Here is a 15,823-nt window from a genome sequence, read left to right as displayed (position 1 = left end):
TCATCTTCTGTACCTTTTTTATACCACTCAATGAAATCTCCACCTATCCATTGTTCCAAGACAAACACACTGTCTTTGTTAGTTTCTCATGCAACCTTGTGCCTCACATAAATCAATGAGAAACAAACTACAACAGGGACTTCTGATATAATGTGCCCTAAAGAAAATTTGTTTCTGGCCTGTTTTAATAAAAATTAAATAGCTTCCTTAAATTGTGAATATTTTCCATTATAGTGATATTGTAGGAACACCAGAATTTTTTTTTTTTTTTTTTTTTTGAGACAGTCTCACTCTTATCGCCCAGGCTGGAGTGCAGTGGCACTATCTCGGTTCACTGCAACCTCCACATCCCAGGTTCAAGCGATTCTCCTGCCTCAGCCTCCCAAGTGCTGGGATTACAGGCGCCCACCACCACGCACAGCTAATTTTTGTATTTTTAGTAGAGACGGGGTTTTGCCATGTTGGCCAAGCTGGTCTTGAACTCCTGACCTCAGGTGATCCACTTGCCTCGGCCTCCCAAAGTGCTGGGATTACAGGCGTGAGCCACCTGCACCTGGTCAGAAAATACTTTAGAAGATCCTTGCTAGGAAGAGATCAGTGTGCATTTCTCAATATATAACCAAATGCCTGAACACAATCAAATGTAGTTAAATGGCATACAAGTTTAAATATAAGAAAATACAAAAAAACCCAGAAAAAACAATTTAGAATATTTAGCATTTCTAGTCAACCTAATATTTTCTAGTGTTTTTTTAAGGAAAGACAACATTCCTGATGCTTAAAGAAATGCAAATCCAGCCAGGTGCGGTAGCTCACGCCTGTAATCCCACCACTTTGGGAGGCCAAGGCAGGCAGACTGCTGACATCAGAAGTTCTAGACCAGCCTGGCCAACATGGTGAAACCCCGTCTCTACTAAAAATACAAAAATTAGCCAAGTGTGGTGGTGGGCGCCTGTAATCCCAGCTACTTGGGAGGCTGAGGCAAGAGAATCACTTGAGTGAGCTGAGATCGCAACACTTCCCTCCAGCCTTGGTGACAGAGTGAGACTCTTGTCTCAAAAAAGAAAAAGAAAAGAAAAAGAAATGCAAACCCATGAAAAGTAATTCAGAAGAGAATATGAAGCCTGTTGTAACAGAGATGCTTAGAAGTGGAAAGTTAGTAAGCTCTATCTACATTCATTTTCTTCTTTAAAATGTAGAAATTGCCAGCCTAAGCAACATGGCAAAACCCCATCTCTACCAAAAAAAAAAATACAAAAAAAAAAAAAAAAAAATTAGCCTGGCATGGTAGCACGTGCCTGTGGTCCCAGCTACTTGGGAGAATCACCTGAGCTCAGCAAAGTTGAGGCTGAAATAAGCCGTGATTTTCCCACTGCACTCTAGCCTGGGTAACAGAGTGAGACTGTCTCAAAACAAATCAAAAGTAGAAACTAGATTAGATAGAATTTACACTAAACATGATTCCAGAGACTGTTTATAATGGTAGAGAGCTGAGAGTTTTAACAACTGTTCAGCTTTTTCTTTTGCCAAAATTAGTATTCACTATTTTAAAATTAACTTTTTCAAAAATCAGAAATATGCTGTGAAGAATATTCACTTTCTGGCTGAGCACTGTGGCTCACACCTATAATCCCAGAACTTTGGGAGGCCGAGGCAGGAGAATCACTTGAGGCCATGAGTTCAAGACTGGTCTGGGAAACATGGCAAAACCCTGTCTCTAAAAAAATAAAAACAATAAATTAGCCAGGCATGGTGGTGCACGTCTGTGGTCCCAGCTACTTGGGAGGCTGAAGCAGGAGGATCGCTTGAGCCCAGAAGGTTGAGGCTGCAGTAAGCACTGAACGTACCACTGCACTCCAGCCCAGGTGACAGAACGAGACCCTGATAAGTAATTTTTAAATGAATATTCATTTTCACTCCAGGGAAAGATATACACCAGTAGTTTACTTCACTCCAGGGAAAGATATACACCAGCAGTTTACTTCATCTAATTCTTTACTGTAAAGCCATTCATCAAAAAGCAAAATACTCTTGATTTAGTGCAACAAACTTTTATCAAAGTAACTCTAAAGCGGTGTAATAAAGTATCTGTGTTTTCACCAATATTCAAAATACCGATGTTGAGAAATGTAAAATCTGTCTAGATTTTATTTAGTCTGGAAAACTGGTTTTGGCAATAGGGAAGAAAGTCACTTTTTCCAATTATGCATGTATATCATGCATAGTATCAAAATCATATGGGGAACTGACAAAGCACATGTAAGAAAAAACTTGAAATGCTAGACATCTGGTTTTTGTGCAGTTATGATTGAAACAGAAAAGGACTTACATTGTTCTTCTAAATGTTTCTGCTAAAGTAAAAATACATTCTAAATTTCAAAGTACATTGTTCATATTTAGCATTTCAATTGAAGACATTCTAGAATATTTTATGAAGGTCTGTAAAACTGAAAAAAACTTCTTAGCTTAAATGTTTCTCTTTTTAATTTTAATCCTACAATTTTATATGAAGTATGCTGCAGAGTTAAAGATAAGCAAAGAATAATGGTACCACGCCAGCAGAAAAGGACCCAGATTGGGCTGGGCGCGGTGGCTCACGCCTGTAATCCCAGCACTTTGGAAGGCCGAGGTGGGCAGATCACAAGGTCAGGTTCGAGACCAGCCTGGCCAATATGGTGAAACCCCGCCTCTACTAAAAATGCAAAATTTAGCAGGCATGGTGGCCGGCACCTGTAGTCCCAGCTACTCGTGGGGCTGAGGCAGGAGAATGGCGTGAACCTGGGAGGCGGAGGTTGCAGTGAGCCGAGATTGCACCACTGCACTCTAGCCTGAGCGACAGAGCGAGACTCCGTCTCAGAAAAAAAAGGACCCAGATGATCTTCTCTCTCCTAAAATAGTAAATTGAAACAAAGAGGAGCGATCTAAACATAAAACTCTCTACACTATAAACTCCTGGAGGTAAGGGCCCATCACTCATCTCTGTGTATCCCTAGCGCCTAACACAAGGCCTAGCTTTTTGGATACTTCTAAATACATCTATATTCTATATTATTCAGTTACACAGTGAGTAATAAAGATAACTTAAATACATATTGGGGAAAAAATTAAGGTGATACTAAAATAACAATGTAAAACAAAAAGGTCCAAAAGGAGCATGTTACATAGAAGTGACTGATCTGAACTAAAAAGACTGACCACCAAATATTGTAGGGTATTAGCAACCACACCTAACAATTAAGTACCCTAAACTAGCAAGCCACTGGAAAAATCAAAATGCTAGTAAGATTATCCATTTCAATATACTGTTTGTATTAAATTACATATTGTGAGTTGACATCATTTTATTTATATGGAAAAAAGTTCATCCTAAGCCAGCAAAACATTTAACATACTTTGGAATTTATGTTATAACCTGTCCTGAGGTAGAGCAAAGTTAACCTGGACACTATCAATGAAGAGTTGGTTAAACCACTTAATGTATTCTAAGAAATGTTTTAGAACCCACTGGAGATGCTGTTTCAATGAAAATAATGCTGCTTAACTAATACAGCCATATTCCTTCTGCCCCTACCACTCCAATGAAACTATTCACTTGAAAAAAACTGGCCTTCTACTTTTGAGCCTCTTCTCAGTTCTTTGTCTAATGTTCCTGTAGTGTTTGGCAATGATGATTACCTCTGCCTGCTTCTTGACATTTTCCTCCATGGCTTCCATGACAGTGTCTTCTCCCAGTTCTCTGATTACTACGCTTCTGTGGAGCCAGGAAACTAGGAGTCATCTTTGCCTTCCCCTCAGTCACCTTCCCCGACATCCCCAAGTCCTGTTAATTCCACCTTCTAAATCTCCCAAATACCAACACTCGACTTCTCTCCATCATCATAGTCACTGCCCCAGTTAGTGCACCCATCTTTAAAATTGATTACATTTATCACTCAGGGTACCTGAGATTTTCTAAGCAGTGTGGGTGGCAGATAGTTTATAGGGACTCTCGAGATTTTTTTTCTTTTTATTGAGACAGAGTCTTACTGTCGCCCAGGCAGTGGTGCAATCGCAGCTCATTGCAGCCTTCAAACTCCTGGGCTCAGGTGATGCTCCCACCTCAGCCTCCAGAGTAGCTGAACTACAGGCATGCACCACCATGTCTGGCTAAGTTTTCTAATTTTTTGTAGAGACGAGGGTATCGCCATGTTGCCCAGGCTGGTCTTGAACTCCTCGTCTCAAGCAATCCGCCGGCCTCAGCCTCTTAAAGTGCTTTACAGCACTTTAAGGGATTACAGGTGTGAGCCACCACATGCAACTGGCTCTCTTTCTATATATATTTTTTTTTTTGAGACAGATTCTCACTCTGTTGCCAGGCTGGAGTGCAGTGGCGAGTGATCTTGGCTTACTGCAAGCTCCACCTCCTGGGTTCAAGTGATTCTCCTGCCTCAGCCTCCTGAGTAGCTGGGACTACAGGCGTGCACCACCACACCCAGCTAATTTTTGAACTTGTAGTAGAGGTGGGGTTTCACCATGTTGGCTGGATGGTCTTGATCTCTTGACCTTGTCATCTGCCGGCCTTGGCCTCCCAAAGTGCTGGGATTACAGGCGTGAGCCACCATGCCTGGCCTCTTTCTAGATTTTCTAATCTTAAGTACTGCTTCCTAAAATTGATCTGCTTGAGATCATACCTTCAGTCAAGCAGTCATAAAAGTTTTTATATCTTTTTTGTCCTTCTACTTAAAAAAAGCACAGTGGTGCACTGTCTTAAAGTACAAAACACTGGGTGCCAAAGGGACCATTCAAAATAATGGTGCTCATATTAAAAGAATTACTCCACTGAGTAACTCAATCTGTTTGCAAATCAGGTGGCTCTTATTCCTTTGCTTTCAATAAAATTTAAGAAAGACCTTGATGATACATCATCAAACATGATTTTTGAAGATAGGTTATTTGATTTTTGGCAAATAACTTTGAAAAGTGCAGTTACAATGCCACTTGAAAAATCCTTCTATTTGTATCTGCTTATTTATGTAAACAATCTTTTCAGCACCACTACCTTGGTTGAGGCCGTTATCCCTTGCTTCAAAGTTTATCCAAAATGGTCTTTACAACTCCTACTTTTCCTCTCCAATGCACTCTACACTATTATCAGGTATCTCCAAAGAAAGTTACGTAAGTAGATGGATATTATCATTAACCTTTTTAAAAATCCTCCATAATTTCCCTCTACTACCAGATTTTTTTTTTAATCCAACACCTTCGCATTGTCATTTTTAGCCACCCACCACCTAATTACAATTTATTCCCTTTGCGTGCTCATATCACCCTCTCTCCCTACAACCCACCCCCACCCTCATGCACTGGACACTGCTCTGCCCCAAACAGCCATGCCCTCTCACTCAGGTGATTCCCTCAGCTTGGAAGGCCCTTCCTTTCTCTCTTCTCTGCCTGAGAAACTCCTATTCATCATTCAAGGCACCAAGAACGCCATGTTCTCTGAGAAGCTTTCTAGGAATTCCCCAGAAAGAATTAATGGCACTATTCATTTTTTAACAATCATTAATAGAGCATCCATGCTGACTTTTAGAGGTACGAAGATGAACCAGATAAGGGACTGTCGGCTGGGCGTGGTGGCTCACACCTGTAATCCCAGCACTTTGGGAGGCCGAGGTGGGCGGATCACAAGGTCAGGAGATTGAGACCATCCTGGCTAACATGGTGAAACCCTGTCTCTACTAAAAATACAAAAAATTAGCCGGGCGTGCTGGCAGGTGCCTGTAGTCCCACCTACTCGGGAGGCTGAGGCAGGAGAATGGCGTGAACCTGGGAGGCAGAGCTTGCAGTGAGCCAAGATCGTGCCACTGCACTCCAGCCTGGGCAACAGAGCAAGACTCCGTCTCAAAAAAAAAAAAAAGGGACTGTCACAGTCTTGTGAAGACAGAAATGTTATCTGACAATTCCTATATATCATTTATACTTCTAGCTAAAAGCTGTATCACTGAGCCAGAAGAACAAAAGAATAGATGGCTTTACAAAAGTTAAGAGATACAAAACGGGCAGTAAAAAAGAAGTTTTCCAGGGAGGACTTAATGCTCATAAAATGTAAAGCCAAGACTCAATCCTAGATCTGCCAGATGCCAGAGCTCACGTTTAGGACAATGATTAAGAGTGTGGGGTCTAGAGTTATACCACCCAGTCAAATCCCAATTCTAACACTTAACTATTATAGTTTACAGTACATACTTAACTTTCCTAGGCTTCTTTTTATTCAACTATATAATGGGAATTACAATAGAGCTAACATTTCAAAGCATGTTTTTCTTGGAGATGGAGTTTCGCTCTTGTTGCCCAGGCTGGAGTGCAATGGTGCGATCTCAGCTCTCCGCAACCTCCGCCTCTGGAGTTCAAGTGATTCTCCTGCCTCAGCCTCCCGAGTAGCTGGGATTACAGGCATGCATCACCATGCCCAGCTAATTTTGTACTTTTAGTAGAGACGGGGTTTCTCCATGTTGGTCAGGCTGGTCTCCAACTCCCAACCTCAGGTGTTCGGCCCGCCTCAGCCTCCCAAAGTGCTGGAATTACAGCCCAAAGCATTCTTATATTAAACAAGGCAAACCACATAAAATACAAAGCACAGGCTGGGCGCAGTGGCTCACGCCTGTAATCCCAGCACTTTGGGAGGCAGAGGTGGGCAGATCACGAGGTCAGGAGATCGAGACCATCCTGGCTAACACGGTGAAATCCCGTCTCTACCAAAAAAAAAAAAAATACAAAAAATTAGCCAGGCATGGTGGCAGGCGCCTGTAGTCCCAGCTACTCGGGAGGCTGAGGCAGAAGAATGGCGTGAACCCGGGAGGTGGAGGTTGCTGTGAGCTGAGATCACGCCATTGCACTCCAGCCTGGGCAACAAGAGCGAAACTCCGTCTCAAAAAAAAAAAAAAAAAAAAAAAAAAAGATCTTTAATTTAGGAAGGATATTTTTGCTAAGTAAAGAACACTGGGTTGACATTTTCCTTCATTACTTTGAAGATTTTGCTCAATTCTCTGACTTAACAGCTTTTTGATGAGAACCATGCAGTCATTCTTATCTTTGTTCCTCTGTATGTAATATGTCATTTTTCCTCTGATTATCTTTAAGATTTTCTAAGGTACTGGTTTTTAGCAAATTGATTATGATGTGCCTTGGCAAGATTTTCTTTTCTTCTATTTGGGGTTTATTGAACTTCTTGGATCTGTGAGTTTATAGTTTTGTGGGAGACAACTTCTAAAACAGCTCCCAATGATTTCTGCCTCATAGTATTCATGCCTTTATGTAATCCCTACCCCTTCAGTGTTGACTAATCCTATTAACTTGCTTTAATGAACAGAAAATGGCAAAAATGACAGGTCATCGCTTCTGGGTTAAGGTGAAAAAAGGACTAGTGTCTTGCTTGCATTCTCTTTTTGGCGCTTCTTGCTTGTTCATTCTAATGAAGTTAGCTGCCATGTTGTGAGCTGCCCTACGGAGAAGCCTATGTGATCCAGAATTGTGGGCAGCCTCTGGCCAACAGCCAATGAAGAAGCCGAGGCCCTCAGGCCAACAACCCACAAGGAACTAAATCCTGCCAATAACCACCAGTAAGCCTGAAAGCAGTCTCCCTCAGTCAAGCCCTGAGATCATTGCAGCCTCAGCTGATACCTTGATTGCAGCCGTGTGAAGAGTCCCTGAACAAGAGGGCCCAGCTGAGCCACGCAGAGAAACTGGGAGATAATGGATGTTTTGTTTAAGCCACTAAATTTTTGGAATAACTTGTTAGGTAGCAATACACAACTAATATAGTTTTCATCAAATGTGGAAATATTTTGTCTATGATTGTTTCAACTCTTTTTCCTCTCACATCTCCTGGGGACTCCAATTACACATACATAAAGACTATCTGACCTTGTCTCACATTATCTGTTGCTCTGTTTTCCTTTTTGCCTTTTTTTCCACTTTCTTCTCTGTGCCTTATTTTGGATAGTTTCTATTGTCATGGCATCAAGGTTGCTAATGCTTTCTTCTGCAGCATGTGTTTTTCGTCTCCAGAAATATTATGTTTCTCTTTCTCTCTCTCTCTCTTTTTAAAGATATATTCCACGTCTCTCTCATGTTCATGTTCTCCTTTACTTTCTTGATCACATGTGGTATTTATAGTAACTACATAAAGAAAAAAATTAATTTCCTTCTCTCCAGTGCCTGTTGTTCAATGTCTGAAAACCATTATTTTGTGGGGTTTTAAAATTCCTGTTTTAGGAGGGAGGGTACACCTGATTACTGTTGCTCTCTCTTGGCCAAAAGTGGAAGCCTATTATTTCTTTATAAAAGCTCTCCAAGTGATTCTAATGTGTAGCCAGCTTTGAGACTCAGTGGGTTAGTAGCTTTGATTTTCTTAAAAGAAAATTTCCTTCCAGACAGCACACATTTTTTTCTGAGCTGATTAGTCTTGATGGATTTGAAAGCTTGTATCCCAAAGTGCTACATCATAATTAGCTAATATCAAAGAAGCTTTTCACTAAAAGAAATGCCCAATATTACTTGGCAAAGAAACTGAGAAACCATTATTCTGTGGAAGAAAGTTTCATGTGGAGACATTTAAACTGAAGTATCTGATTATAAGGTGACACAAACTAATGTTCTAAAGCATGGAGGTAGGAATAATAATGTGGAAAAATAATCTTCCTGAGGCCAAAGGAAAACAGAAAAACACTGATAGAAACCATTCATAAAAAGCATGTCCAATAGGAACAATATAGATAACCATCAGTTTTTTAAAATCAAATATTCACAGAATTTTACTAGTGTAACTTTCAAAATCATGAACCTTGTAAACTCAGTAAAAATGCACAAATACAAATAAATAGAACTTCACTTAGTAGAAAATAAACAAGATTCTCTTCAGTACCGCAAATTTCATTTCTATGTAGAGGTTTCTTCCCATCTATCCAGATATCCTTCTGAAACTTACCCTTTTCCAAGTAAGAACGTGGAGCCCACGGTGGGTCCTCTTCAGCGTAAGGATCACTATACTCAACCACAGCAGCTTCCTCCTCTTCGTAATCTTCTGGAGGAGGAGGAGGTGGGGGAGACTCATCAAAGACTGGTTCTTCCACAGGTGGCGGTGGAGGTGGTGTATCTGAAACTAAGAACGTATCAGGCTGACAACAAAACTATATGTTATGCAAAGTTCAGTATTTCCTATCCAAGCTTCTGGGTTCATGGAATATAAACCTAGACTTGAAAATAAATGTAATATTCCTTCAAAAAATCAATGAGCAAGGTAAGTCTTCCCACCTACTATAACGTTCTAGAGCTCCAAGTATGACGTTCTCCCTCTCTTGCCCTTGGATTAATGCTAATGGACACTGAATAAAGTTTAGACAAAATAATTATTAACTGAGCCTCTGGAACCTGTTTATACTAACACAAATCCTCTTTCCAAAGAGATCAGTATGGCCAGGAGCGGTGGCTCGCGCCTGTAATCCCAGCACTTTGGGAGGCCGAAGCGGGCGGATCACCTGAGGTCAGAAGTTCGAGACCAGCCTGGGCAACATGTTGAAACCCTGCCTCTACTAAAAATACAAAAATTAGTCGCACATGGTCGTGGGCGCCCGTAATCCCAGCTACTCAGGAGGCCAAGGCACAAGAATCGCTTGAACCGGGGAGGTGGAGGTTGCAGTGAGTCGAGATCACGCCACTCCAGCCTGGGCCATAGGGCAAGACCGCATCTCAAAAACAACAACAGCAAAAAAAAAAATAATCAATAAAAAATAAAAATAAAAAAAAACAGAGATCAGTACAATACAGCTGAGCTTTACACTGTATTCAAGGATAAGTTATCAGAAATACTAACACTGAAAACCATATTTCACAAATTCTTAAAATATTTTTTCACTTAAATGAGTCCAGGGAATAGTAAAATTTTAATAACCCACTACTTTCCTCTTAATGAATTTTTCTAAAATAGCATTTTACCAAATTCAAGAGGAAAAAAATCATCAACAAACTTGGGTTACTTCATCTATGAGGATGTTTGTTTACTTATAGAATTTCTTCTAATTCAGACTATAATTCAGAATTTCTTCAGGCTAAATGTCCAAGTGTACTATCAGAGTAATTTAAAATATCTCACATGGAGATCTGCTTCCACAGCTTGCATACCAATATATAGTAACATCAAAAAGATTATCTTCAAACTCAGCTACCTTAAGCTTTCAAAATGGTTGGTAAATACTTGAGCACAACTGAACAGAATGAAATGAATAAACCTGTTTATCAGCTCCCCAGGTTTAATGAACAGCACTAATTCTTATTTATGAGGTACCAGTATAGTTCCCATGTGATTCTCTAAGCAATCCAATTTATTTAGTATTTTTTAATCTAAGCCTACGAATTGAATTAAATGGATTTTTTTTTTTTTTTTTTTTTTTTTTGAGACGGAGTCTCGCTCTATCACCCAGGCTGGAGTGCAGTGGTGTGATCTCGGCTCATTGCAAGCTCTGCCTCCCGGATTCATGCCAATCTCCTGCCTCACCCTCCCAAGTAGCTGGGACTACAGGCGCCCGCCACCACACCCAGCTAATTTTTTGTATTTTTAGTAGAGATGGGGTTTCACCGTGTTAGCCAGGATCGTCTAGATCTCTTGACCCCGTGATCTGCCCACCTCGGCCTCCCAAAGTGCTGGGATTACAGGCGTGAGCCACCGCGCCTGGTGAATTAAATGGATTTTCGAAGACTGCTGATGCCTGGTGGGAGCAGCCACATCAACACCATGCTGTCTTATCAGTATTCTTCCCATCTGCTGTGCCCCTCTATACTGATCTACTTTATAAACTTTAAAACTTCAGTCATTAAATAGAATGTCTTTCATCCTAATAGTTTTTATTAATAAACAAAAGATATAGATATGTGATTTACCATATACTTGGGTGAGAAAGAGAAATTTATCCTATTTCCATTTGTAAGATAAAAAGACTGACTTTAAACAACTGCACAGAACCATAGATCCAAAGGAACTTTCAAAACAATAACCTTGAGAAATGACACTACAAAATTACTCAAAGATGCTGCCATTGGTCATTTTTACTTTTCTTGTAACTGCCAGTTTAATAAGCTACTACTTTTGACTTAAAATGTTCCAATTACTCAGCTAGTCCTTTGTAATGCATTATTTCATTTCATCTTTATATTGGGAGGTGGTGTTTTTCATTTTATAGATGTGGAGACTGGCTTTCCAAGATTAAGTATTCTGACAGCAAGTAAGTGGAAAAGCACCTGAACTCCAATGCCTATTATCTTAAAAGCTACACTATTATGGGATGAGATAAATTTTTAAAACTTCAAGTCATGCTTCATTAGTATTTATTCAACAAACATTAACTAATATGGCTGGATATTATGCTCAGCATTGAGAAAAGGGCAGTAGGCAAAAGTCATGAAGACATGAACGACCAAATCTTCATTTACAATTGAGTGTAGTGTGTGCTTTAAGATACTATAGAAGCACACAGCATAAACCACACTTGTTATGTGGGTCAGGAAAGGCTTCCTGAAACCTGAAGGAAGAGTAAGAGTTAATGGGGAGGAAGGGGGGAGGGTAGGATGGCATAGGGATTGATATTTCATGTCAGATACAAAGAACAAAACAAGGCCAGGTGGGGAGGCTCACGCCTGTAATCCCAGCACTTTGGGAGGCTGAGGCAGGAGGATCATTTGAGCTCAGGAGTTCAAGCCCAGCCTGGCCAATATGGCGAAACCCCGTCTCTACTAAAAATACAAAAATTAGACGTACATGGTGGTGCACACGTGTATTCCCAGCTGCTCACGAGGCTGAGGCATGAGAATCACTTGAACCCAGGAGGGGAAGGTGGCAGTGAGCCAAGATTGCACCACTGTACTCCAGCCTGGGTGACAGAGTGAGACTGTCTCCAAAAAAAAAAAAAAAAAAAGACAATACAAGTACAAAGGTAAGAAAGCAAGAAACTTTCAAAGAACTGTCCAAATTCAGTAGCCAGAGACATGAGGAAGCTGAAGAGGATGAGGCAGGAAGGGCCTTACAGCAGTTTGGACTCTATCCAAAGAGCCATGGTGAGCCACAGAAAGATTTTAAGGGGAATAACAGGGTCATAGCTGTACTTCTTACCCCAGTATAACTGGGTCACTATAACTGGTTCCAAATTATTCCAGACTTCTTCCAAACATCAAACTTAATGCAGAGTGAGTATTTGCTACCAAGGAATATCTTCAAAATAATATACCTGGAAAGCTTTGAAGATAATTCCAAAGAATTATCTTTGAAGATGTACCAAAAGAAATGTATGTATTTTTCCAAGGTGAATGTTTTAAAGAGTTTAAAGACTTAAACATTCAAATAATGTTTATTATTTGACTAATGTTTAAGTCCTGCCACGTCTGTAAAATTAGTCACAGCACACCTCATACACAATTTTTTTATACATTGTGTAAATGAGAAACGTATATGATTGTAGGAAAAGATGAAAAAGACCAATCCAAAAGGCAATCAACTGTGATAGGGTGGCCAAATTAGGGAATGACTTTTTAAAATATAGATAGTGCTGCTATAATAATGTTTTGCAGTCATCTACTTAAGACATTCCTAAGTCTTAAAGTGATAGTCATGCACTTTACTATTAAATTAAAACAATACTTCTTAGGTTTGGTTCATGAAACATTTTGCTGTTTCTACAAAGCTTGCAGCTTTCACTGGTGACTGGCGAAAACCAATGACATCCTGCTTTAAATCCTATTCAACTTTCAAGTCTCATTTTTTGCTAAGAAAATAACCACTTAGTTGCTATACAAACATTCGTGTTTCATTAATGGATTAGTCTTCAATGTCAGTTTCAAAATCTGGCCTTTACTCCAGAAGCTGCTCAGAACCACTTTTGTTCAAAATGAATGACAACATCTCACAGAACATGCAGTAGCAATTGATTGGCAGAATTCTCTAAGGTGTACACTCATCACAATAGTAAAAACAGAAAAAACTCCCAGGGTATTATTCAAGTGACTACCATCATTAATCATTGTGATTAAACCGGATTTGTGATGGAAGAAAATTATTTTACTGTAATGACATTTACTTAGACTTTCCACCTTATATGGAGTATGTAGAATGGAACCAGCATTGGAAAGTCCTTCAATTCTGGTACTGTAATTAAATCCTTTTCTACTTGGTATTTACCCTGTTTGGATGCAGCAGACATTTTTTAAAACCTGGCAACAGTGACCCTGTATCCCACACTTGACCTCACAAGCCTGGCAGAGGATCACACTACAGATGTGCTTGGCACATGCTGAACTATTAATAGTTGAATGTTGCTGAGAGGCAGTTTTCTCCTCGAGCCAGTGTGGGTCACACCCAAGCTAAAGAAGAGTCGGCCCCAATAGCATAATTTAAAACATATGAAATCAACCTAATTATATGTGAAAATAGCTCTTAAACTCAACAAAACATCTTACGAAGTCACGGTGTGGTAAACATTACAGGTGTTCATGGAGTACCTTCCAATAAACAAAAGTAAGTAAAACAGACTATTTTCAGAAATTAGCAAATAGAGATGCAAAGGCACCTGAAAGACACTGAGCCCTTAGGCCAGTAAGACTGAATTATTAGTTAAAATACAACCACATCTAGAAGAATGTGCTGATAAAAGGGGGGCATTTGGTCAGCTACAGAAGCAGAAAAAAGCAGGGACCAAAAGTGCCTGCTATGTGTCAGATGCTTTTCCAAGTGCTGGGGAAACAGCTAGCAAGCAAAACAGGTAAAACTCCTTGCTCTTATAGAGCTTACATTCTAGTACTGGCAGTGCCCATTTCCAAATAAGCAGGAATCCTAAGCCACAGATTGCAAATATTTCTACCCCACCAGTGAAGTCATCCATCCTTGTTATGAGATATATACACTGGACTACTTTGGTCTGATGACATGAGATCTTTAATATCATTCTCCTAGTTCAGATTCATGCAAATCATGTAACCTTATTATTGTGATGTGGCCCTCGCAAAGACTGCCCATAAGAAGAGGATTCGTCCATCATACAGTCCATGTTCACTGGTCTCTGTGACAGCAATTCCTCACTGAATGTTGATACAGGCCTCCTGATTTGTCATCAGTCTCCTGAGCTCCCTTAATGCTTCCCTAGAAGACTCAAGGTATCAACAAAATTAGTTACCTGAACAGGCCAAGGGAAATTCATTGCCAACCTATGAGGCTTCTTGGGAGACAGACTGGCAGCCTGGTCCTCTGAGCCCTACCATAAAAGGCCCTTCTGATATCTGGAATCACAAAACTGGAGGAAGATTCTCAGACCACCTATAATACCCATAAAACTCCAGTGATAAGAAACTAGACTACCACTTATCTGAGCAACCCAGAGAAAAAGATGGGATATCTAGTAATTAAAGATACCTCCTCAGTAGGATGTGATCTTTCTTTTCTTATATGTGCCTTATTTTATATGTATTTATGTCTTTACTATTAGTTATTTAAAAGTAGAAAATTTCTCTATTTTATCTCCACTAGCCAGACAGTGATTTGTTCATAATATTGAAATGTTGAAGTATCAGCAAATGAATGACTATCCAGTCAATCACATATAAATGACATTTTATGCCTACAATCTGATCTACAGCATAAAGAAGACATAAACTTACTATTTTCTTGGACTCTGGCCACAAATCCCATTAAAGGTAACTGAGGAGTTACCTGTAGGATGGAGGGAGGAGGAGGAGCAAGAGATACTGCAAAAACAAAAAAGGTGTGGAGGATAAGGGATAAGGGCGAGTTACATTAAAAGGAAAGGATAATACAATAAAATAAACACATAAAGGAGGGAAACTACTATTCACAAACATTTTATCAGTGATCTCAAGGATCCCCTGTTGAGGGACAACTCATTAACACATAAAACAAAGTACTGGGGGAATTTTTAGTAAGTTTTTGAAAATCACAACAGGAGGCATTTATCATACACAGATATGTTTTATATATATATAACATAATCGTATGTTTTATATATATATAACATAATCCTGTTTTTATATATAATAATCATGTTTTATATATATTATATATAATTGATCTTTTTTCATATCATAACATCATGCCTTCTCAAGGAAAGCATTTCTGCAGATTACCATGATGTTGTTTTCTGAATTTTACCTTGGAAGGTTACAAGTTTAAATGTTTGTCAATACAGAGAGAAAAAAATATTACATCCCAACACTCTAAATGGATACTTTTATTACTCTAATTGTAGGCAAGTAAATTGGTTCTTCATTCATTAATTAGACAAATACTTACTGACTTCATACTAAGTAAGTGGCAAACACCTGCTAGGAAAACAGTATCAAAACCGTCCTCTGAGAATCGGGTGCTATGTCATTACAATTTTTCATAATCCCAACTCATTGGTACACTTCCTCCCTGATGGTATAGAAAAGTGCAGGCCTTAATCAAATCATTCCACTCTCCTTCCCAAGGTGTATTTCCCTGCACCTCAATCACCTGGCACAGTGCCTAGAACTAATAAACTGTCAACAAATGTTTAACATATATAAATGCGCTAATAAGCCAGGTATGTGTGGAAACTAAAGAGGCAAAAAAAAGAAAGAAAAAAGATTACTCTACAGTTACAGTTTCCTTTAGAATGGGTACAAAGTAGGATACGCATTTTCTTATAAAGAGAAAATGCCTCTGTTAGCTCCAAAATACAGTTAAGACTTAATAAAACTAAAAAGATGAACATGTCTCTGCTCTCAAGGAGATCACATTCTATTGAAACAGAAGAATACATGATAATCT

The 15,823-nt window shown here is 39.5% G+C and overlaps 1 protein-coding gene across 50 annotated transcripts in view; it reads right to left on the bottom strand.

Annotated features, from left to right (window-relative positions):
- Positions 1 to 15,823, bottom strand: part of ABI2 (abl interactor 2) — a 104,421-nt gene that overhangs the window by 5,867 nt on the left and 82,731 nt on the right. For 25 of the 50 annotated variants that reach the window (XM_055108994.1, XM_034954889.3, XM_034954888.3 and 22 more), the window contains 2 exons: positions 14,674 to 14,760; positions 8,966 to 9,139 (listed from right to left, as the gene is read on the bottom strand). In XM_055108994.1, coding sequence (XP_054964969.1) covers positions 8,966 to 9,139; positions 14,674 to 14,760 — 261 coding nt within the window. The remainder of the gene's footprint in view (positions 1 to 8,965; positions 9,140 to 14,673; positions 14,761 to 15,823) is intronic. The other 25 variants (XM_034954877.3, XM_034954898.3, XM_055109001.2 and 22 more) reach the window with 1 other exon arrangement.

The sequence above is a fragment of the Pan paniscus genome, chromosome 13 (genome assembly GCF_029289425.2).
Source record: "Pan paniscus chromosome 13, NHGRI_mPanPan1-v2.0_pri, whole genome shotgun sequence".
Classification (NCBI taxonomy): Eukaryota; Metazoa; Chordata; class Mammalia; order Primates; family Hominidae; genus Pan; species Pan paniscus.
The sequence above is the reverse complement of the archived record's forward strand: the minus strand, read 5'-3'. Positions and strand labels throughout refer to the sequence as shown.